This window comes from Pogona vitticeps, chromosome 2 (genome assembly GCF_051106095.1).
Source record: "Pogona vitticeps strain Pit_001003342236 chromosome 2, PviZW2.1, whole genome shotgun sequence".
Taxonomy (NCBI): Eukaryota; Metazoa; Chordata; class Lepidosauria; order Squamata; family Agamidae; genus Pogona; species Pogona vitticeps.
The window spans coordinates 135,021,679-135,043,814 of NC_135784.1; the positions used below are offsets into that span (position 1 = coordinate 135,021,679).

Here is a 22,136-nt window from a genome sequence, read left to right on the forward strand (position 1 = left end):
AATTTATCATCAGTCTGAAACAATGCGGTGGCTTAACTACTGAGGTTGGTTTACATATGCAACACACACATTTCAAATCCTAGAGCTAAAATCCAGCTTTTGGTTAGTTTTACCTGTATGGAAGAACCCAGCTTACACGTTTGTTCAATAACAATCTCCTTCCAAGAGGAAAGCTTAGCCTTCAGACAGAAGTCTTCCAGTTTAACAGTCTCCCTCGCCTATAAATCATACTGTATCTCTATATTATTTAGAATGTCAGGAAGCCTTCTAACTAGCAGTTCCCCTCAGGTATTTTGAGGAACAAATCATGTGAGCACCACTTGACTCAGATGCTGAAAGGGCAACAGGCCACCATTTTCTCCACCCCACCTTTCACTTTAGAAACAGGCCACGTCCACCATGGCACCCTTTCTTCTTGTTGTATAGCGGGCACTTACTCAAGTCCTTTGGGTTGAGAGCTAAGGAAGAGAAGTCTTGTTTTTGTACGTTGTTCTTGATCTTCCAGTGGACCGTATCTCTGCCTTTTAGGTTGCCACTGCGTACCATGGGAGTGTCCAGGTGATCTGAGGTCATAAGACTCTGCCTGAGCAGATAGTGGTCCTCTTTGAAACCAACGGTGCGGCCTTCAGAGAAGGAAGTGGAATTAGAACATATGCCCCAAAGGCCTGGTTGTAACTCTGAATTTTTCTTGCATCTGAGTCAAGACTAAGGGGCCAATCATGCATATAGCCTGCTGTTTGGTCTGCTGTGGGGACAAGCTGGTTTGCTTCTTTTTCCACATAATCTAATCACTGGAGCAAATCAGTCTATCCCCAGAGCTTTCCTACCAACACACTTCTCAGTCACTGTCATGTGCTTCTATTTTGTGTGTGTGTCTGTGTATGTGCGTGCGGCGCAGGTAGAGCTTCACTATTTTGGTTTGTTTCCACCTTGTGTGATCACTGGGGAAAAAAGTGGAGGTTGTGGCTGACAATTTGCCTTCCTCTTTCAATTTCCCACACTGTGAAGTGGTTTAAGAAGACAATCACATCATGATATTGAGAAACTAAACACCTCCTCTGCTCTACAGAGGGGCAGAGGAAGTTAACTTTCTTTTATACTGCATAAGGGCAGTACTGATGAACTACATCACTAATATATATTTTTAATGAAAATTTCCTTCCAGAAGGAGGAGACGACAAGAGGGGGGAAGCAGAAGAATCTGTCAAAAGCTGAATCCATCACTGCCTGGTACTTAACAGTGGGTTTGGCTGCAGGTAGGTCCTAGACCCAGTCTTTACAAAAAAGTCACAAAGAAAAGGGAAAACATCCCCTTCCTTGCTGTTCCTGTCTCCTCCGACTTCCAGGAGGAAGTTTTCAATTTTAAATTTTTTAATAAGTGATGCAACACACCAGTGCTGCCCTAATACAACGTATATATATAAAAATCTTTTACCTCCTTTCCCTCTCCATGGAACAGTGGAAGTGTTTAATTTTCCAAAATCATGAAGTGTCTATATTTTTAAGCCGCTTCATGATATTGAAAATTGAAAGAGGAAGGAGCTGGACCAGATAGGATTGTCTGATGTGTACATGTCATTTGGATATGAGGATCACATCAAATGACATACCAGACCTCTCCCCGATCACAAGTGACTTCTCCTTGATCACAAGCCTGCACCAATTCACTCCAAGGCAAGCCCTAAGACAAGTCGACAAGTCCACTGCCAAAAGGGAAACACCTTGCTTTCCACCTTGCAAACTATCCCAGTATTTTTCTCAGGTGGGAGCTATTGCTAGTTGAATGACTGGAGCTCAAGATTTATAACACCAGGGATACTGTTGAATGCTTTTTCTAATCTTCCTCTGATCTCCTTTGACTTATAGGTTTCCTAAGCCTGGAGAATGCTCACCCAACCTTATTTATCTGTCTATCTGTCCATCCAACTTCTATACTGCCCATCTAGTTACAAGGCCAACCATTCCATGCAGAATCCATTTCCCATCACGTTTCAAGGATATTATCACTACGGACCACCTAGCTCTGCCTCCTGCTTTATGAAAACAGCCTCAAGAATTCTCCCTCAAACCTAAGCCTCTGCTTTTCAGAGAGAAGATAATACAGTGCAATACAAGTGCTTTAATCATACAAGGATCCAAAATTCTTGGTATCTCGAGAAAAAAAATGGCCTCAGGAAACCAGCCTAGGAAAATCCTGGTCTGTCTCAAGAACATGAACAGCCATTGTCTAGCAGGGTTCAGGTTGAAAGTACTGAGGGAGATGGACCACTCGCCTGTTTCAGTATAAGGCTGCCCCATACAGTATATTCAAGATAACCTCAGCTGCCAATGTTTCAATATCTTGGTCCTGTGGTAGCGTTTAACCCATTGGGACCCCAGTCCTGACACACACCATTCAGACTCTGCTGTCACTCATCTCAAGGACCACATCTACATTCAAGATACAGTACCTCGCGCACAACAGGGCAGCAGAGCCAGGCAAGCCTAAACAATAAAAACAAGAAAATTATAGCAAAAGTTAGAGTTAACATGAAGATGCAAAAAAATCAAACTAACAGCAAGGAAGGCAGGCATCTTCCCCTGTTGCAGCTCATGTGGATAATGCAATATATAGTCCAAGGAGAAGCAATGGATGATGCCCAGACTGGCTGACAAGAAGGGAGGGTAGGCATCATCGTGATGTATGGGGGTTATGAACACAGGTAGGCCTACAGTGGCCTGTGTTATCCTGGATCAATCATGTCATTAGCTGTGAAGTGCCGTGAGTATTTTTTGTTTGTTTGTTTGTTTGTTTACTCATTGCATTTTTATGTCGTCGTTCTTCTGGAGAAGGGGCTTCAGGCAGCTCACAAAATTACTAAATAAAATCAAATTAAAACAAAATACTGCAATAATTTAAAAGCTACTAAAGAGTGCAACAGACATGTAAAATTATTTTTAAAATATAAAAACATTAAAAAAACATTAACAAGTATATTAAAAATCAAGCATAGAGCCTCTAACTACATAAAAACGATACTAAAAGTCACATGAAAAGCCAGCCTAGCCTCATGGGGGAAGGCATTCCAGAGCCTGAGGGCAGACACTGAAAAGGCCATCCCTTGGATCCCCACTAAATGTACCTGTAAAGACGAGGTGATGATGACCTTAAGACTCAAGGAGATTATCTAAGGAGAGACTATTTTCCAGACAGTCTGGACCGAAGCCATCTAGGGCTTTATAGCCATAACCAGCACTTTGAATTAGACTGGGAAATGGACTGGCAGGCAGGGAAGCTAATATAACAGGGGGGTTATATGCTCCCTGTAATCAGCAATCTGGCAGAGGTCCCAAACTCCAGGTCCTTTGCATCACAGGTGAGGAACATTTGACATTTTGAAACTCAACAGCCCTCAGTCCCAGCTAGTATAGCCAAGAGTAGAGGACTGTGGAAATTGTAATCTACAAATCAGGATTGGGCAAAACCTTCCCACACCTACCTGAATTCTTAGGCACTGCGTATCATGACAACTGGTATAGGCCCATGTATTCTCTCCCCACACATCTGTTGCCTCCCAAAAGTGACAAGTACAGTGGTGCCTCGCTTAGCAATGTTAATCCATGCAGAAAAAATAGCTGCTAAGTGATAACATCGCTAAGCGAAAATAAAAAGCCCATAGAAACGCATTAAAACGCGATTAATGCATTCCTATGGGCTAAAAACTCACCTTTAAGCGAAGATCCTCCATAGGGGCGGCCATTTTCGGTGCCTCTTAAGCGAGGAAACACAGCTGGCGGCCATTTTGTTTACCCGACGGCCATTTTGAAACCGCCGATCAGCTGGCCGAAAATGAAGGCTTTGCGACGATCGCTTCCCTGAGATCATCGCAAAGCAAAATTTCCCCATAGGGACCATCGCAAAGCGATTGCTTTTCCAATGGCAAAAAGTCCATCGCAAAGCGATTTCATCGCTATATGGAGCGATCACTATGCAAGGCACCACTGTAGATGCTTTAGTGGCATATTGACCTCTCCTATCCTTCCCCATGGGCCAATTCTCTACTGTCCATCCCCGAAACCTGACATTATTCTATTAGGCCCATTTTAAATATTTTCCCCTAGTATTTGTTTAATCATTGAGCCCCCTCCCCTGTTGTCCTGCCTGGAAATTAAGCATAATTCAACCTGTGTAATGTTCCCTCTATGTCATCTTTATCAACTTCAAGTGGTAGAAATAAGGGCTATGCCCTTTCCCCTCCAATTCTTTGGCCTCCCTTAGATCCAACACACGCCACCTGCCTCCCCCTTATGTTTCTCTGGTACTGCAAGGGGACAACATGGATCTTACCTTGCAGCAGGCACAGAACCTCCAGCAGAATAGTAGCAGCAATCCCAGGAGAAGCATCAGTAAGATGACTAAGGGTATAAGCCAAAGGAAGCTTCCCGCTGGGCACTCTGTAGTGATAGCAAATGTAAAACTGTAACAGGTACATGGGGGATGGGGGGGTGGGAAAGGGACGACACAGAATTTGGGCAGGAAGCAAAGACAGATGAGAGGCAACAGTGATCAGAGCATAAACGAGACAAGTATAGATTAGCTCCCGAGAAGGCAGAACCAGAAAACTCACACAACACGGGTGCACAACTTGCAGACCACAAGGCCTGTGTGCCGTGCCCTCCAATCATCATCTGTGTAGACCTCACAACTAGAGATGGGCACAAACTAAATTTTTAAAAATATAATTTAATGAATTTCTCGGTTTGTTCCCCCTCACGCCACAGTCTGCTCCCACCCCCTTCCCACTGTTGTCCCAGTGGCCTCCCTAGCTGGTCCTGTTGTCTCCTCCTCTTTGCCCTCCACCTCCGCTGCCATCTTGAGGGACAGCAGGCCTGGCTTCCCTTCTGGGAGCTGGACCTGCTGTTTCTGTGCATGCCCACCACGTGCCAGCTAATAGACAGAGACAGCAGGCCTGGCTTATAGAAGAGAAGCTTGGCCACTGTCTCTCAAGATGGCAGTGCTGGAGGAGGAGGAGGAGGAGGTGACACAACCAGGTGGGGAGGTGACAGGAGCAGTGGGCAGGCTGTGAGCTGCAAACAGGTGATCTGGCACCACGAAGTCCCAGATCACTCATTTTCAGCAATAGAAAATGAGGTGAAGGAGGCAGGGCGGCGATGGGGGCAGTGGAAAGGGGGCGGGTGGAGGCTGTGGGGCTGCAAATGGGTGATATTAAGGGCCTGCAGTGCCAGATTGCCCATTTGCTGTGATGGAGGAGGTGGGAGGAGCAGGTAGGAAGGTAACAGGAGCTGTGAGAAGGGTGTGCGGGGGAGGCTTTAGTTTCCCCTCCCTCCAGGCACAAACCTTTATAAAAAAAAAACCCCAAAGTGGTTCATAGTTTTTTTTTTAAAAGTTAAAATAGTTTGTGGTTCATGAGTAGCCACGAACCACAATTTTTGTGGTTCATGCCCATCTCTACTCATAACACACATAACGTCCTGCCAATGAAGGGTCATTTCTGCCAGGGACCCATGAGCAGGATTACTGAGCTGGGATGAGGGGACTCCTTCCAATGATCTAGAATCTCTCTCCTCTTTATGTTGGCATGGGACATACAGAGCCAGCTCTGATCTCCAGAGCTGAAAAGGGGATAAAAACCTCGTACTCCAGCATAACAGAGTTCTTGGTGATGATCAGAACTCCATCTCACAGACGTGATAGTGTCTACATGCCTGCATAATGGAGTTAGCCAGGCTTCCAGGATTAATGTTAGCCTCAGAATCTCCGTGACAATCATCAGGGACAACAGGAGAAGAGCTTCTCGTAAGGAAGAAGAGCAGTAATGTCTGCTGACAGCTCTCTTGATCCAGGGATTCAGCCTTTTCCCTTGCTAGAAAATAAGTGTGTACCTTTCTTTCTTTGCACATGCACAGTGCCATTGCCATGTAGGTCAGTATCATCTGCCTTGGTATAGTAGTACATGCAATCATCCTCTTCATCTTGGAAGGAACAAATCATATTGATCTCTTCCTCTGCAGAGACAATGGAAGTTGAGACAACGTTACTCATGCACCCTGGACATTTGGGGGATTGAGGCCCTCACTCTAGTGACACAGAAAAGAAAAAATGCTGCTCAGAAGGTATGACAAAAACAAAAAGAAAAAAAATATTGCTGCGCTTCGAAGGTGAACACTTCCTGCAGCACAATCTTTCATGGGTCACAATTCACTACTTCAGATACATAGAGTTTAAGGACATGGACCATAATCCACATAAACCCACACTGGAATAAATCTGTTAGCTATTAAGGTGCCACAATACTTTTTCCTTCTTGTTCTCCATGCCGAAACAGATTAACAAAGCTCCCACACTGAAGACCACTTGGAAGCACTACTTGAAGACCATTCCAGGTGACCACGGGAATATATGAGTTTTCTCAAACCCAACATTGGTGTGGTTACTAGATTTGCTGTAGGGTCACAATGAGGCAGCAAGAAGCAAGAGTCGCCAGTGCCCAGAAGACAGTATCTTGTTCACCAATTTAGTACAGTATTATTCTGCCCTCATTTGCATATCACTGAAAGCCACTCTGCTATTTTGTGATCTGTGAACTTGTCTCTGCTAACAAGCCATGCCACATTAATACTGCGGTCTTGTGACATATATGGCCTATTTGTTCTATCATGAGCTTTCATAAAGTAATGGCTGCCGCCGCCGCTGCACACCATACACCTTAAAACAGGCTTTCTCCGTTAGCCTCTATGAAAGCTGATGATGGTAATCAGCAACAAAAGACAACGCAGTGAGAAGAGTGTTTATTACACTGCGCTACATGTTTAGGATGGAGAAGAGAATGGATACATGACTGGGACAAAAAGAAGAGGAGATGTGTGGGAAGAAATGAAGTCAAGCTAGAGAGTATCAGTTTATAGACAAGGAAGAAACAGAACCAACAAGAGGAGGAAGCACACCCGGTTATCCTAACTACCCATCTCTACTACCTCTACTGCCCCTTACAAGACACACACGCACACACGCACACGCACACACGCACACACACACACACACACACACACACACACACACAGGGCCCGTCTCTGGCAAGCAGAGATAGATTGTACACTGCTTACATTATCCACCTCTTATGCTAAGCAAAATATGATTTTGCCAGTACCCATAAAGAGTTCTCTTTGGCATATACATGAACATCAGAAAAAAGATGATTTGGGAAACCACAGTACCTTGTTTGAGTTCATCTACCAGTCGAATCTTGAAAGGGCAGTCTGCACATTTCTTTCCCTTCTTCTCTCCAGTCCCCCAAGCCTGGCATTGCACACAAGTTCGGACATTTTCTGTACACACACGCTGAAAGCCCTGTTCATCAGAAAGAAGGCATCACTCTAGAACACCTGACTTCTCAACAAGGGTATGAGAAAATGACATACAGTTGTTACTGCATGAGGGAAGAGATGGGATAGAGAGAGGTGCAGATTATCAGGTAGAATTAAAATGGATACCAACACCCTCAAAAGCATATCATAGACAAGTGGTGGGGAAAGCTTGTCCTGGTGCTGTCTTGTCATAACACAATAAAAATACTTTATATTGTAGTCTTTTAAAAAATCAATAATTTTATGTTTTGTTATTATGTTTCTGTTTACTTATTATGTGGGTGTTATTTGGATTGCTTGCATGGTGTTATTATGATTTGTTTGCCACCCAGAGTAATAGCTCTGACTCTAGTTGGGTGGAATGAATAAATAAATAAATAAATAAATAAATAAATAAATAAATAAATAAATAAATAAATAAATAAATAAATAAATAAATAAATAAATAAATAAATAAATAAATAAATAAATAAATAAATAAATAACATTCAGCCTATGGGAATGTTGCTGTTGATTTATTTCCTTTGCAAAGGGGTCACATTTCTGTGTACTGTGGCCACTTCATGGCCGCTGTGCTTGTACCCTTAAAAATAAATAAATTAAAGTGTAGTGACAAATCAGCACTAACAGTCTCTGGTGCTAGCAAAAACAACATGAATACATTGCTCATAAGGAGACAAGTCGAAGGATGCGAGCCTTCCCACTCTCCATTGTGAATGGAAGAGGGCTTGAGCAGAGACATTTCCTGCTTTGAACTGTAAAGAAAGGAATGTTGCATCTCATTTCTTTTTTTTAAATAAACCCCCTGCTTTTCATGATACATTGCAAGTCTTTCAAAACCTGCTTCCTCCTCCCAATGCTGTGCAAAAGACTTGCAAAGGATCATGCTGTCAATTTATTTCTTTTACAAAAGGATCAGGTAAAGGAGGGAAAGGAAATGAGGAGGATCAGAGAAGGTTAGGGTCTCTCTATTGAATCATGGATGTATCACTTTTATTTTTTTTAAAGGATGGGGAGGCTGATTGCCCCAAGAAACAATAGAAAAAATGAACCAATACAAAATTATGAGCAGTGTAGCCTGCTATAACAGTTGAAATAGAAAGAAATGATTCAATACAGTTAAAAACAATGTGAACACTCTCGACAGTACATACACCACAGGACTGCCCCCCCCCCCAAATTATTGGTACAGCAGAGGTATGAAAAGCACTGGCATAACAGGGGTTATTTTCTCATGCATGATTGAGCCCCAAGTTCCACTATCTACTCTAGATAGAATTAATAACTGATGTAGGCTATAGAGTTTATACATGAGAGTAAAATAATCACACAATGTAGTTCATCAATCCTCTCAATGTGTTGCAATAGAAGATAACCAATTAGGAGAGCTGATAACTAAATACTGGGTGATAAACAGACACTGGCTGGGTCTCACAACTTACCAGGTCAGTGACTTCACAAGTGGGACCAGTGAAGACCTTGGGGTTGTCACAGATGCACCGGCCACATTCACATCTCCCACGTCCATTACAAATCACCTGGAAGAATGGAGAGGCAACTTCTGAATGTCCTTCTTGCTATCTAATTTTCACATAGCCTGGGATAACACCTCTTTGTGAATTCACTTGTACAGTAGATCTCCTTCCCTAGCCAAGTAGACACTTGAAAGTAATGAAAAGAGCTCCTGGCTAATTGAGAGTCCTATCCTAACCTTTTTTCACCTCGGCATTAGGAAATGCAACTGAATAGGAGGCATTAAAAAGACAATCCATAACAGTTTTTATGAACTTACCTCATTCACACTCCACTAATACACAAACCTGAGTTTTAATGGTTATTTGAAGTGGGTGCACACATAAATGCTTTGCCCTGTTTCTCTCTTTTTGGCCAGAATCCTATTACGTTGGTGTAATGTTGAACAAAAATTGCATAACTGGTGTGTGTGATCATCTGGCTGGCTGTTGTGTACTCAAACATACCCCAGGTCACAGATTCAGTTAACTGTCTGGATCCTGGCAGATGGACAGGGAGCTGAGGGCACCCATGTACACTGTCTCCCTTATGCACATGGCATTTTACAACAGGATTCTGACCATTATCAAGGCTTTACACAGCAAGGCAGAAAACAGAAGAAGTGACAATTGAATGTTACACAATTTCCCCCTGCTTGACGTGGAAACTTACTGAAGAAGCCAAGTCAAAGGAAGTGAACCTCTACTCTGATCAGCCATAATCTCCAAAGACTTTCCAAAAGCTTATAAGAGATTTTCTCACTGAAACTGGCAGGCACTGGAAGGTCCTACTATGCTAAATTAGAAGCCACCCAGAACTCTGATTTAAATCAGCTCTTCCCCTGATCTTCATCCCTTAGAATAGGAAGGAAATTCATATTCTACCCCCTCCTATAACCAACTCAACTGAGGAGATGCTCTCTTGGCCAAGGATCAAATTTAATCGCAGAGATGACCTTGGGGTTTATGTTGTAATGGTTGTTGCAACCCAAGTAAGAGGGTAAGACCAAGAATATCAGTATTTTTTTTTGGCTTGAATGATCTTACTGCCAATAGTTAAGACATAGGAGAAGAATTTCAGTTCTTCCGAATAGGGGAAAGACCCTTATAATAGCTAGGAAGAGACCAAGTTTATGGTGTTATGGGGAAACAGTATGGCCATTTGCATTGGATCAGAGTCCCAAGAGGGCCAGACTTGTTTCCTGGGCTTGAGGCTCCCAACCCTTATTGTAACTCTACCTACTAAGGAGAGAAAAATCACTTACCCCATTGCTGCTGATGCAAGTTTCGTTGTTTGTGGGACACTCACACCCAGGTCCTGTCCAACCAATTTCACAGGCACACTGACCCATGTAACAGCGACCCCGGTCTACAGAGGAAGGAAAGCACCACAGGGTTTCATAGCTCTCTAGCCTAGGTTTGAATGACTAATATAAATAAAAAGGGTTTCTTCAACAAAGTACCACAATATCCTTAATCCATCTATGCATCTGTAGACAATTTTGTGAGTTAACTTTTGTGTCTTCTATATCTTTATTAAAAAAGGAATAATAACACGAAAACAATGACACAAAAGGTGTTACAATAAATGTAAAATCAACTCATACAAGAACTAGAACACATATACATTCATTTGTTTCTTTCACACTACACCTTTACTCCACTGGTAACAGCGGGTAATTTTCTGAAAACTTGCAATGCATGAAAAAGACTGAATTTAGGAGCAACACTAGCTATGCCCTTATTTACAGCACAGTGGTCCCAGGCCAAGCCAGCACCCAAAATTCTCATCTGTAAGTACTATTGTCATAGTACATTTTGCAGAGTGAACTCTCTGCATGACAGCCCCCACAGCCACAGACCCCTAAGGAGAGCCCCCAAATGGAAGCAGTTGTCTTTTTATTAGCAACATTCCTGTTCTAGTAATTTCTGCTTCAGATGGAACTGGTCTTTGGCAAAGTAAATAGCTCTTATTTGTTAAAATTGACCAAATGAAGACTGCAAGATTGCATCACTCCAAAATTAGTTAGTTAGTTAGTTAATTCCTTCCTTCCTTCTTTTCTTCCAGACCCAAGTCAGCTCACAACAATTAAACCAGTAGAATTAAAAACACAATAAAATACTTAATAAAAAGCAATTAAACCATACTACTAATTAAAAATCCAAAACATCAATCTAGTAGCATCTAGTGTTCAGACTATAGTTATTGAAAACTATTAAAAGTTATTAAAAGCCTGTCTGAAAAAGTCAGTCTTCAACTGTTGGCGGAAGGATAAAAGGGAGGGGACCAACATAATGTATTAAAGGAGGGCATTCCACAACCTAGGAGCTACCACAGAGAAGGGCCCTCTCTTGTGTCCCCAGGAAATATGCCTGTGATGGTAATGAGACAGAGAGAAGGGCCTCCTTGGAAGATCTTAAGGGCCTGGAAACAGTCATTCAGATACTCTGGATCTAAACCATATAAAGCTTTATAGGTAATAACCAGCACTTTGAACTGGTGGTCAGTCCAGTTGTTGTAACATTACATGTTTCCTATAACTGGTCCTAGTCAGCAAGCTGGCAACTACATTTTGAACCAGCTGCAGTTTCCAAGCCATCTTCAAATGCAGCCCCATGTAGAACCTATTACAGTAATCCAAGTGGGATGTAACTAATATATTGATATTTTAGATTTATATTACTGTAATCGTATATATGTTGTTAGCCGCTCAGAGTGATACTGATGTATCAGATGGGCGGGATATAAATAAAATAAAATAAATAAATAAATAAATAAAAATAAGTCTGCGGTCACACCAGCAAAATGTTTCTGAGGAACTCCTTGAGAGTTTTGACCCGGGAGGGCGCGGTTCAGACAATGCATAACCATTGCCAATCCATGGAAATAGGAAAAAATGTCCCTGATTAGTATGTAACCAGCAAGTGTGTTTTGTTGACACACCAATGTACCTGCACAATTTTTTAAAGACTGGTGTTAAACTCAAGAGAGAACAGAGAAACGGTAAGGAATTAGCAGACAATGCCTTTATTCCTGCTAAAGAGAAAGAGCCATAACTCCAACCTTGCAGATCATGGTTTCATGTCAGCACTGCTTATAAGTTTTAAAAAACCGTAGTAAAACTACGAACACAATAAATTACCAATTAAAAAGCAATTAAATCATGTAATTAATTAAAAATTCAAGAAGGCAATAGATGAGGGTGGTCAGCTGTGCAATACACAGAAACAAAAAAAATACTTATTTTTCATATTAAACATTGGTACCAGGCCAGCTCATATCGTAAGATAGCAAGTGAGTGAGCTAACAAATGATGTTGCTGGTATTAGCCAATCATCCTCATTTGGGGATCTTTAAACTACTAGTGGAACATTTTCTTAATCTTTTTTTTTCTATGTGTGCTCTGGCAAAAGTCACCAAATACCCTGTGATATAGCAAGGGATATAGCTAACAAAGAACAAAAAAGCTTGGTGGTCATATATAGTCTTGGGGGCAGCTAGATAGTTCCGCAAGGGCTTGCACATGTTTGTTTAACTGTGTTGTGCCCAAGGAAGAAGTCTGTGTTATTATTCCAACTTTCCATATTTTAAAGGGATGTATTATATTCCTTTTTCGCAAGTCCTCCTTAGATTAAAAAATACAGCCTACCCCATATTTGTCCTATATGCATACCACAGAACTCTCTGCCTAGTAAGAGAGAAGGAAGCCTTTTAGGGCCTGGTTTATTTTGTTTCCACCTCACAGAGAGGAAAACCAAAACAAGAGCGCCCCTCCTGCCTGTTTCTCAGGAGGGGGAAAGGGGGTAAGTGGGGCTTCCATCTCTTTGCTGCGTAAGTGGGGTTTTCATCTCTTTGCAAAGAAGTTGCCAAGGAGGAAAACATCTCCACAAACTACATCCTACATGTTTAACATGACACATCCTTTAGCCCTTGGCCTGCAATACAATCCATGACTAAGGTCCAAAAGCAGCAGCTAACATACAACACTAGGGAATTCAATGCTTCATTAATTTCTTTGGGCAAGGCTAACTCCAAGGAAACCTGTGCTGGAAGGAGGTGCAATTTTTTAAAATAATATTTGATGTGGGAAAACAGGTATCTGGATGCTAATCTGCTCCTTCATAAACACCACAGTACCTCCTCCAGTGCAGGGAATAGTTAAAAATGTACAGCCCTTCCTATGCTGTTAAGAGTACACGTCCTATCAGTCCTAGCTGACTAAGCTAGTGGTGAGACACACTTCACTAGCCTGAACGTTACAAGCATCCAAGAAAGTGGGAATTCAGCACCCTAGAGAGCGAGAAACCCTGGCTGCAGATACAAAGGCCAGTCTCTGCCTCTCAAGGTGTATCACTCACCATTGCAGAGGAATCCAGAAGTACGGGGACACTGCAAGTTGTCAAATTCACAGAATTGTCCCTCAAAGCGCTGGGTCAGATATTCTGGATAGCACTGACACACGCCACAGACACATTCCCCTCGCCCGGAGCAGGGTTCGGTATCATTTGGCCTGATGCAAGCAGCGTTGTCTGTAGAGGAAGATGTAGAGCAGTTGCACACCCTTCCTCGCCTGTCAGGGAGACAAGACGACAAGAATGAGAAGGGAGACAAAATTCAGAGCCAGGTTTGCTCATTGGTTTGTCACATTTATACCTTGCCTTTCTCCCCCAAATGGGATAAATGAGTTCACAGTAAGATTAATTTAAAATACAGTTACAAAGCAAAAAGCAAAGTGTGCTGCTTATATACCGTCCCATAGCACTTCAAGCACTCTCTGGGTGGTTTACAAGTTAATTATGCAGGCTACACATTGCCCCCCCCCCCAGCAAGCTGGGTACTCATTTTACCAACCTCAGAAGGATGGAAGGCTGAGTCAACCTTGAGCCGGCTACCTGGGATTGAACCCCAGGTCGTGAGCACATTTTTGGCTGCAGGACAGCAGTTTAACCACTGCGCCATGAGGCTCTTCGGATTTGTAAACACCAAATTTTTATACTTAAACAGAATTAAATTCTAGAGTGCTATTGGTCTTTGTATAAGAGCTGTCTAATTTCCTGTGGCTAATTGCAGTGAATTGATGCAATGGCAAGGCACATACAGTACTAGCTGCACAACTGGGCTTGTGACGAAGCATGTGACAAAGACACTTCCCAGCACCTCATGGGGAAAGAGATAACTGGGACAAGCAAGGTACTGAGTCTGAATTTCCCTCTTATGTTTGAAAAGGAAGTATCAGAAAAGTGAATATGAAATATGTCATGTGTTTTTAGCACACTTTTACTTCTTTTATGTACTTATTTCAAAGGGAAAGGGAAGAGAAGGCTCCTCCTTGTACTGGCTGAATGACCTGCACTCTTTTCCTCAAATGTCAAAATTACTCTCTCCTCTGCTACTAGGAATACTTCCACCAGCAAAGGGAGAAGGGCATTTTTCTTCAGCCCTGCCATATTTTCCTGTAAAGAGGTGAGTTGGTGAGTATCTGACATCACTGGAGACTCTCTACTAACTTGACCGTTCCCGAGTTTAGACTTGAAGGTTGTTTTTATGTGAGGGACTAAATCTACCTAAGATAAAGTGAAGAAGAAGAAGAAGATGATGATGATTTTGAAATTGTCAAATGTGCAACTCTATGTATGCAAAGTGACAACATACAAAAACTACATGGAATAGTTATAAAATGGCAATATTATAAAATCACTATCAAGTGATGAAAATTATAAATACCTTAGAAGCAGATAACATCCTGCACACAAAAGTTTTAAAGAACTGACAGAAAGGGAATATACCAAAAGACTGCAGAAAATATTTACATCAAAATTAAATAGTGGAAATGCAATCAAAGCCATAAACACCTGAGCAGTTCCAGTCATTAGATACACAGCTAAAATAATAGATTGGACTCAAAAGGAATTAAAAGAATTGGATTGAAAAACACAAAAACTAATGAACATGCATCATTCAATATGTCCAAAAAGTGATGTGGACAGATTATATTTACCAGGAAAAAAATGGAAGTGATGGATAACTGCAAATGCAGCAGATAGTAGAGGAGGAAAAAATAAGCCTACATGATTATATAAGTACAAGTAGAGAAAATTACTTAAGGATATGAAAATGGAGAATATTTGGAAAGATTCAAGGAATTAGTGCTAACAGCAAATGTCGGCTCTGTGAGGAAAAAGAAAACTGTGTCACACCTAATGTGCAAATGTCCAAAGACTGCACAAACAGATTACAAAATTAGACATGTTCAAGTGGCAAAATTAGTGCAATGGCCATTATGCAAAAAATATAACTTGCCAGACTCCAAAACCCCTGGGAGCATCAGACAGAGGTGTCAAGAAATGGCAAAGTCAAGATCACATGGGATTTCCATATCCAAACTGATAGACTCCTTGATCATAAAACACCAGACATAATAGTAATAGAATGAAGAAATGTCTGGATCACTGACATTGCAATTCCAGGGGATGCCAGAGTTGAAAATAAAAAATGGAAAAATTAACAAAATACAGAGATCTGGTGATCGAAACATCTAGCCTGTGGATGAAAGACACTTCATTGGTTCCCATCTGAAGTCATTGGGGCTTTGGGAACAATATCAAGAAATTTCACATAATATTATATGCAGTTGCAGATCTCAGAAATAACACCATTAGAGCTACAAAACCCAGCAATATTAGGAACAACATACATATTATGCCAATATTTAACAGATAATTAGGTTTTTGGTTAAAACTTGTGTCTGTTATATACCAATCAATGTTTTTATAATTTTGATTGGCTGTGTCTGGTATTTTTGAATAACAATAATAATATTACTCCAAAGCAAAAAGTAATAGGCGTAGAGAGAAAAATGTGGAACATTGCACCAACCATGATTTTTGGAGAGGTTTTGACAGACAGAATATCCCCAAGCCAGCACTTACTGCTGATTTTTGGAGAGGTTTTGACAGACAGAATATCCCCAAGCCAGCACTTACTGCGATTTCCTACTGCAAAATCAGTCACTAAATATGATAAAGGGACATATCTGCTGTGCATACACTGCCATTTGCACTAGAACAGACTAGATTTCTATCCTTATTATTTTATAGTACTTTAACTGCCCTGTAAATGTGCAGTTTACCCCAGGCCACACTTGCAGGAGGCAAATCAAACTCCCAACCTCTGGCTCCACAGCCAGGTACCTAAACCACTGACCTACCCCGTTCTGCTATGGAGGAGACTTGCTGTTGCTTGGAGAATCGATTCCATCCAAAAGCGAGAATCAAGCTTAGCACCTTTTTCTCTTAAGGACAAAGAAGGAGTACATTTCCTTCTGGACATCCCACCTAAGGAGGAATATGGTACTTACCAGCCTGGATTGCAAACACACTCTCCACAGACAAAGTTCCCGTGGAAACTGCACCTAGGAGAATTAATTTCTTGTTGCTGTAAAAGTGAGATATGAGATGTTAGCAAACTTCATTTCAGGGACTTCAAATTTAATCTAGTGTCTTTTAGAGAGGGTTGTTTTTTACACACAAATTTTAAAGTGATTAGATCAGAGTCCTTGCGAATAATCATTCTTTGGATGACCCACTAAAAGAGAGAAAGGAAGTACCTGTTCACAAGGGCAGGCATCACAAATGATGGAAGCATCAATCTCCATTTCATCACTGAAAGACGAGGGCTTAATGTGGATAACACGTTTCCGGTCTTTCTCTGGGAGGTTGCACACATGCTCTTCCGCTACTTTCTCATATGCTTTCACATGCACATTGAATGTCCCCTGGATGGAAGAAAAATCCTTGCTCATTTGCTGAATTTAGTCAGAGACATGCCACATTCATCATCAATCTGGGAGGTAGAAGGGTAGCACAAGGTGGAACAGGAGACAAGGAAATAGATCTTGCTGGCTGGCTTCCACCATAGGTCAAATGATCCCATATGCAAACTGTGTTTTAGAAGAGATGTTCCCTCAGAATGTTAGACAAACTGATGTCATGTTTGTCTAACATTCTGATTTTCCTCTACTACCCACCCTATGTTTAGCATACTTTGTTTTGTGATAGGTCCCTGTAAGATAAATATGGCTTTAAGCTGCAAGTTCAATTATTGCCTTGTATTGTGGCACAAAATTTATTGCAGGAGAGAAAGAAAACTGGCTAAAGAAGAGAAACCCATTTCCTTTAATATTTAGTCTGAACCTCAGTTTTAATTGTCTTAGAAAGGATGCGAAAGAAGACAACAGTCATACTTTGAAGTATGGAGCCCATATGTGTTGAGAGAAGTGTGCTAGTCTTGCTCTCTCTGCCATCACTATGATCATGGAAACATGACTGTCTGAAAAAGGAAAGCTGTTGTAGCTGAGTAGCCTCTCCATGTAAGCCAAAACACCCATGATGCTGGAGTGTGTGTGTGGGGGGGTCATGGTTCTGGTGTGTGTGGGATCAATAGGGAGGCTATTCAGATACAGTAGCTTGCCCTATTCTGGCATTTGGATAAGACAGTTGCTTCACAAACTTTGAAGCACAACAGAGCAGGGCTTATTTAAAAATACGTTCTCCCAGGCTAGCTGGATAGTTCAGTAGTTAGGTAGAGGTTAGCAGTTCAATCCCCCACTGTGCCTCCTTTACAGGAGCTGGACTCGATTGATTTACAAGGTCCCTTCCAGCTTTGCAGTTCTGAGATCATGATGATTTTCCTGTTCCCCATTATAAACAGGACAGAGGCATATCCATAAATCCCACATAGCACAGGAACTATCCTGTTCAGCTATGCTTACACCAACTAGCTTGGCCCTGGAGCTGTAGTGGTTCCTACAATTACTGCACAAGGTGATTGGTTAGAAAGGTAAAGCTACACAATACTATACATTTAGCACATTTCAGAAGATGTGCTCCACCAAGTGGTGAAAGACATATATTTGTTATAGCAAGTGCTTTTCATCAACTATGGATCTTGCATTTATCCTACATGCATTTCTGTGAATATTCCATTGGCGAAGGGAGAATGGGTCAGTCAGAAGGCATATACATTAATCTTAATATCTGTTCTCTATCAGAAGACATAAACTCATTTCCAGAATCAACAGCAGATCCCCTTTTGTCCTTTCAGGCTAAAGCCACACCTCCTTCTTATACGAAGATAAGGGTGTCAACAAAAACTTGGGCAGACTCCTTTAAGTTATGAGACTTATTCTTTGCTCTTTCCCAGACAAAAAGGAAGCACCCCTCCATTCTCCAAAAGCCTGTATGTCTTTTCAAAAACAAAAGTAGTCAGTGGCACGTTATTCATGCAGGGCCTTTCTGGCTCTTCCCCATAAGACATGGCAGGACTGCAAACAGCAAGACTTACCACTTCACCACGAACAATGTTGAATGAACCAGACTGTGTTTTTTCATACTTTGTGGATGTTATTTCCATTTTCATGGCTTTGGGGATATTATAAGGTCTAACATCCATCTTGGAACGAATACGCTGGAAGATGTGGGAGGGAATATATGGAATTGGAATGGATCTCATTCAATGCAAATGCTAATTCTCATCAACCGCAGCTATGTTGATTCACAAAAATCCCAGAACTCTTGAGAGCAGAAGTGGGCAACAAGTGCCCTCATTCAGACTATTTTTGCATTCTGCATTGTCTCCAAGAAATCGTGAAAGCTGTTGCTAATGCTGACACAGAAAACACCCCCTCCTACCCTCTTCCCTTTCAGAACACACTGGCCCCTCACACTGGTGGGACTCTGTAGAGCAGAAATGCATTATGTCACCCTCCTGCAAGAGAGAGAGTTGTTGCTGCTGCAGCTGCCAGATTATGACAACGCTATGGCAGTGGCAAATGTGGCAGCGGCGGCAGTGGTCCAGCCCTTCCCAAGGGAGTTCTGGGGGCATCAGGTTCAACTATGCTCTCCAGATAGTTGTTGTCCCACTCAAGTGCGTCATGAATGGCTCATTTTAAGGTCTGTATATCATTATTTGCACTGGGCAAGACATCTGCCACATAGTAAGAGCTGATATGTCAAACTATGCCTTTTGATTTTTCAGATCACTTGCCAGGTACTAAACACCTGCTGACTCTTGGCACATTTAGGTTTCTTTCAAGAAGAGGCAGATTTGGGCTGCTTGAAAAATCAATTCACAGCACATCCTTTCATGAAATTACTGGATCCACGACGGATCCACATAAAACTATTGTATGGGTCAGAACTTAGCCTTCTTAAATAAATTAGAGCAGGGTCACTAAGTGGATAAAAAAAGCCTCTTTTTCATATAAAAGAAGATATTAATGGATTTTACAACTCCAAACTCCAGTCTGTTCATGAATATTTAAATTCCTAAGCACATGCTAGTGTAAAGCATGGAGTGAAATGGTGGTATTTCCAGAGTGATTGGCTACTAGTAGTTTCATAAAATGTCATCTCATATTATGGCTTTATAGAGTGACAAGCATGTTGGGTGATCCAGAGTGGTCATTACTTTTAACATCAGAGGCCATTGCTTACCTCAAAAGCTGTACGGATCAACTCCACAATATTAGAGGAATCTTCTTGCAGTCTTCCAATTTCAGAGATCGGGAAATATGTGTGCAATTTCTGTTTTTTAAAAAAAGTAGCACATAACATAGTATATTAAATTGCATTACAACATAAGCTTGCAATCCTATACAGCCTTACTTGGCTGAGAGCTGACCCTACTGAATAGAGTGAGACTTAGCCCAGAATGAAGAGGTGAACAAACCCTTCCCTCACCCATACTTCTGTAATGCTTTAAACAAGTACATTGTTCTTGGAGTATAACAGGGGCTGGTAACTGTGGTAAGTTTACAGACATGCCCACCTCATTTCCCACCATCTTTGGCCTAGTGCTGCCCATGCTTTTTTTGAAAACTGAAAATGACTGAAAGGTTTGGTGGAGGTTGAAAGGCCATGAGTGGTGGCAAGGGGGAGTTTAATTCTTTGTTTCTCTGACAGAATCCCAACTAGAACTGAATCTCTGAAGAGGCAATTTGTGTCAAAACTGTGGCAGGGACAGAAAGAGTTAAATTCCCAATCATCACCCACTACAGTCCAAACACCGCTCAAACTTCCCCAAAGCTGATATGTACATGACAAAAAGATACTGCATTCATACAGTTAACACCACAATGTAGCTCTGGTCCTCACTCTGCCAGAACAGTAGATATTGTCTAGAGGGTTGGGGTAAAAATCAAATCAAATCAAATCAAATCAAATCAAATCAAATCAAATCAAATCAAATCAATCAATCAATCAATCAATCAATCAATCAATCAATCAATCAATCAATCAATCAATCAATCAACAAACAAACAAACAAACAAACAAACAAACAAACAAATAAATAAATAAATAAAAACACTAGTACTCTAGCTCAGTGGTACCCAACCTTGGTCCTCCAGATGTTCCTAGACTTCAATTCCCAAAGATCTCGGCAGAGGTGGTGGTGAAGGCTTCTGGGAGTTGTAGTCCAAGAACATCTGGAGGCCCAAGGTTGGGGGCCAGTGCGGCTCATCCAATAAAAGCCCGAATGGAAACAGATTTGAAACAGGCCATGGAAAAAAGTTCTTCATATTGGCCAAAATCCTACTGATTAATTATGCTGGCATGAACGTCTGTGGTATTTTCCACTAATTAACCAGTTCCTGCTTGTTCCATTCTCACTGTGTGCCAGTCATGTAAATTTCTGTAATAGCTGGTTAACTGGCAGTGATTTGCTCCTGCAATTTATGTTAAGTGCACCAGCATAACTAACAAGTAGATTTCTGGACTCTGTTTTTCTTCATGTCAGCTTCTTAGGAACATCTGGATGGCCACTGTTGAAAACTGGGTGCTAGACTGGATGGATCTTAGGGTGATATTGTGGACCTCTTCCTAGGTTCTTGGGAAATAACAGTCTGGATGTCAGTCATGGATCTCCTGGTGTAACATGTCTTTTAGCCCATTTGCAGGTACAAATCACTTATGTGAACGAATTATCAGTTATCCCTGAATGGGCTTTCTTAGCCAGCCACTGGGTGTCCCCACTGCATTATGAAAGAAGACTGGACAATGGTTTAGTGAGAACAGAAACAAAGATTTTTCATTAATGAGTTATTGGGTGAGGATATACTGTAGGTCTGAAATAATCTGCTTCCTATCTTTAGGTAAAGGTAAAAGTTCCCCTTGACATTTAGTCCAGTTGTGTCCAACTCTAGGGCATGGTGCTCATCCCCATCTCCAAGCCGTAGAGCCAGCGTTTGTTCGTAGACAGTTTCCGTGGTCACGTGGCCAGCGCGACTAGACACGGAACGCCATTACCTTCCCACTGAGGTGGTACCTATTTATCAACTCACATTTACATGCTTTTGAACTGCTAGGTTGGCAGGAGCTGGGACAAACGACAGGAGCTCACTCCATTGCGTGGATTCGATCTTACAATGGCTGGTCTGCTGACCTTGCAGCACAAAGACTTCTGTGGTTTAACCCTCAGCACCACCACGTCCCTTTTCCCTACCTTTACACACTCACTAAATCACCATATTGCCAAATGATTACTCCATACCCATATTATAGTGTTAACACAAAGCAAAGACCCAGAATGAAGCAGGGAATGACACTGTATACTGAGTGAAACACTCCGAGACACTGAGGCAAGCAAAATGTTACAGAAGGTGAAATGCTTCGGTGTCAGTACTACTTAAATAAAAAATGATAGAGGTGCTGAAAACATGAGATGATGCTCAAACACACTCAAACATTTCTTAGCACCACACAACAAACTCTCCTGTTTCAGAGAAAGTCTAGCCCATTTCTCCCTGGATGAACAGAATAAGCATCTCACTCAGAATCAAACAGCTGATTTGGGGCCCTTGCCAGACAACTAATTATCAATGGTTGAAAACCCTACACAAATTGCTCCCCTTAAACCCTCAAAGTGCTCCATTCCCTTCCTATTCACCAGTCCTTTTTACCTCATAGTAACTGTAAGAATGGTTGGTGACAGCAAATATGGGGATGATGTTGCTTTGTCCCAGCAGTTTCACAAGGTTAGGCACAGAGGGATAATCCTGCTTGGTGTCAAAGGTGTAAGTGCCTGCTCGGTTCAGGTGGCACTTTTCATCATTCCTCCTCAGAATTCCTGCGAGGACATTGGCACCATCAGCTTCATAATGGAAGGCAGACTCAGTGGAAAACACCAGAAGATGAGTACTGTCATTCCGCCATCCAATATGATCCTATGGATATAAGGAAAGACAAAGGTGTGGAGCAAAT

The 22,136-nt window shown here is 41.7% G+C and overlaps 1 protein-coding gene and 1 long non-coding RNA gene across 9 annotated transcripts in view; one reads left to right on the forward strand and one right to left on the reverse strand.

The window, feature by feature from the left end:
- The window catches only part of ITGB4 (integrin subunit beta 4), a 93,576-nt gene that overhangs the window by 31,550 nt on the left and 39,890 nt on the right, over window positions 1-22,136 (reverse strand). For all 8 annotated transcript variants that reach the window (XM_078386024.1, XM_078386025.1, XM_078386023.1 and 5 more), the window contains 13 exons: window positions 21,836-22,099; window positions 19,371-19,460; window positions 18,220-18,342; window positions 16,484-16,651; window positions 16,235-16,311; window positions 13,236-13,447; window positions 10,142-10,245; window positions 8,808-8,903; window positions 7,216-7,348; window positions 5,884-6,006; window positions 4,328-4,434; window positions 2,451-2,484; window positions 438-623 (listed from right to left, as the gene is read on the reverse strand). In XM_078386024.1, the coding sequence (XP_078242150.1) occupies window positions 438-623; window positions 2,451-2,484; window positions 4,328-4,434; window positions 5,884-6,006; window positions 7,216-7,348; window positions 8,808-8,903; window positions 10,142-10,245; window positions 13,236-13,447; window positions 16,235-16,311; window positions 16,484-16,651; window positions 18,220-18,342; window positions 19,371-19,460; window positions 21,836-22,099 (1,717 nt within the window). The remainder of the gene's footprint in view (window positions 1-437; window positions 624-2,450; window positions 2,485-4,327; window positions 4,435-5,883; window positions 6,007-7,215; window positions 7,349-8,807; window positions 8,904-10,141; window positions 10,246-13,235; window positions 13,448-16,234; window positions 16,312-16,483; window positions 16,652-18,219; window positions 18,343-19,370; window positions 19,461-21,835; window positions 22,100-22,136) is intronic.
- On the forward strand, window positions 15,239-16,275 carry LOC144586918 (uncharacterized). Its single transcript, XR_013542023.1, has 2 exons — window positions 15,239-15,769; window positions 15,824-16,275. It is a non-coding gene; the product is annotated as an uncharacterized LOC144586918 (long non-coding RNA).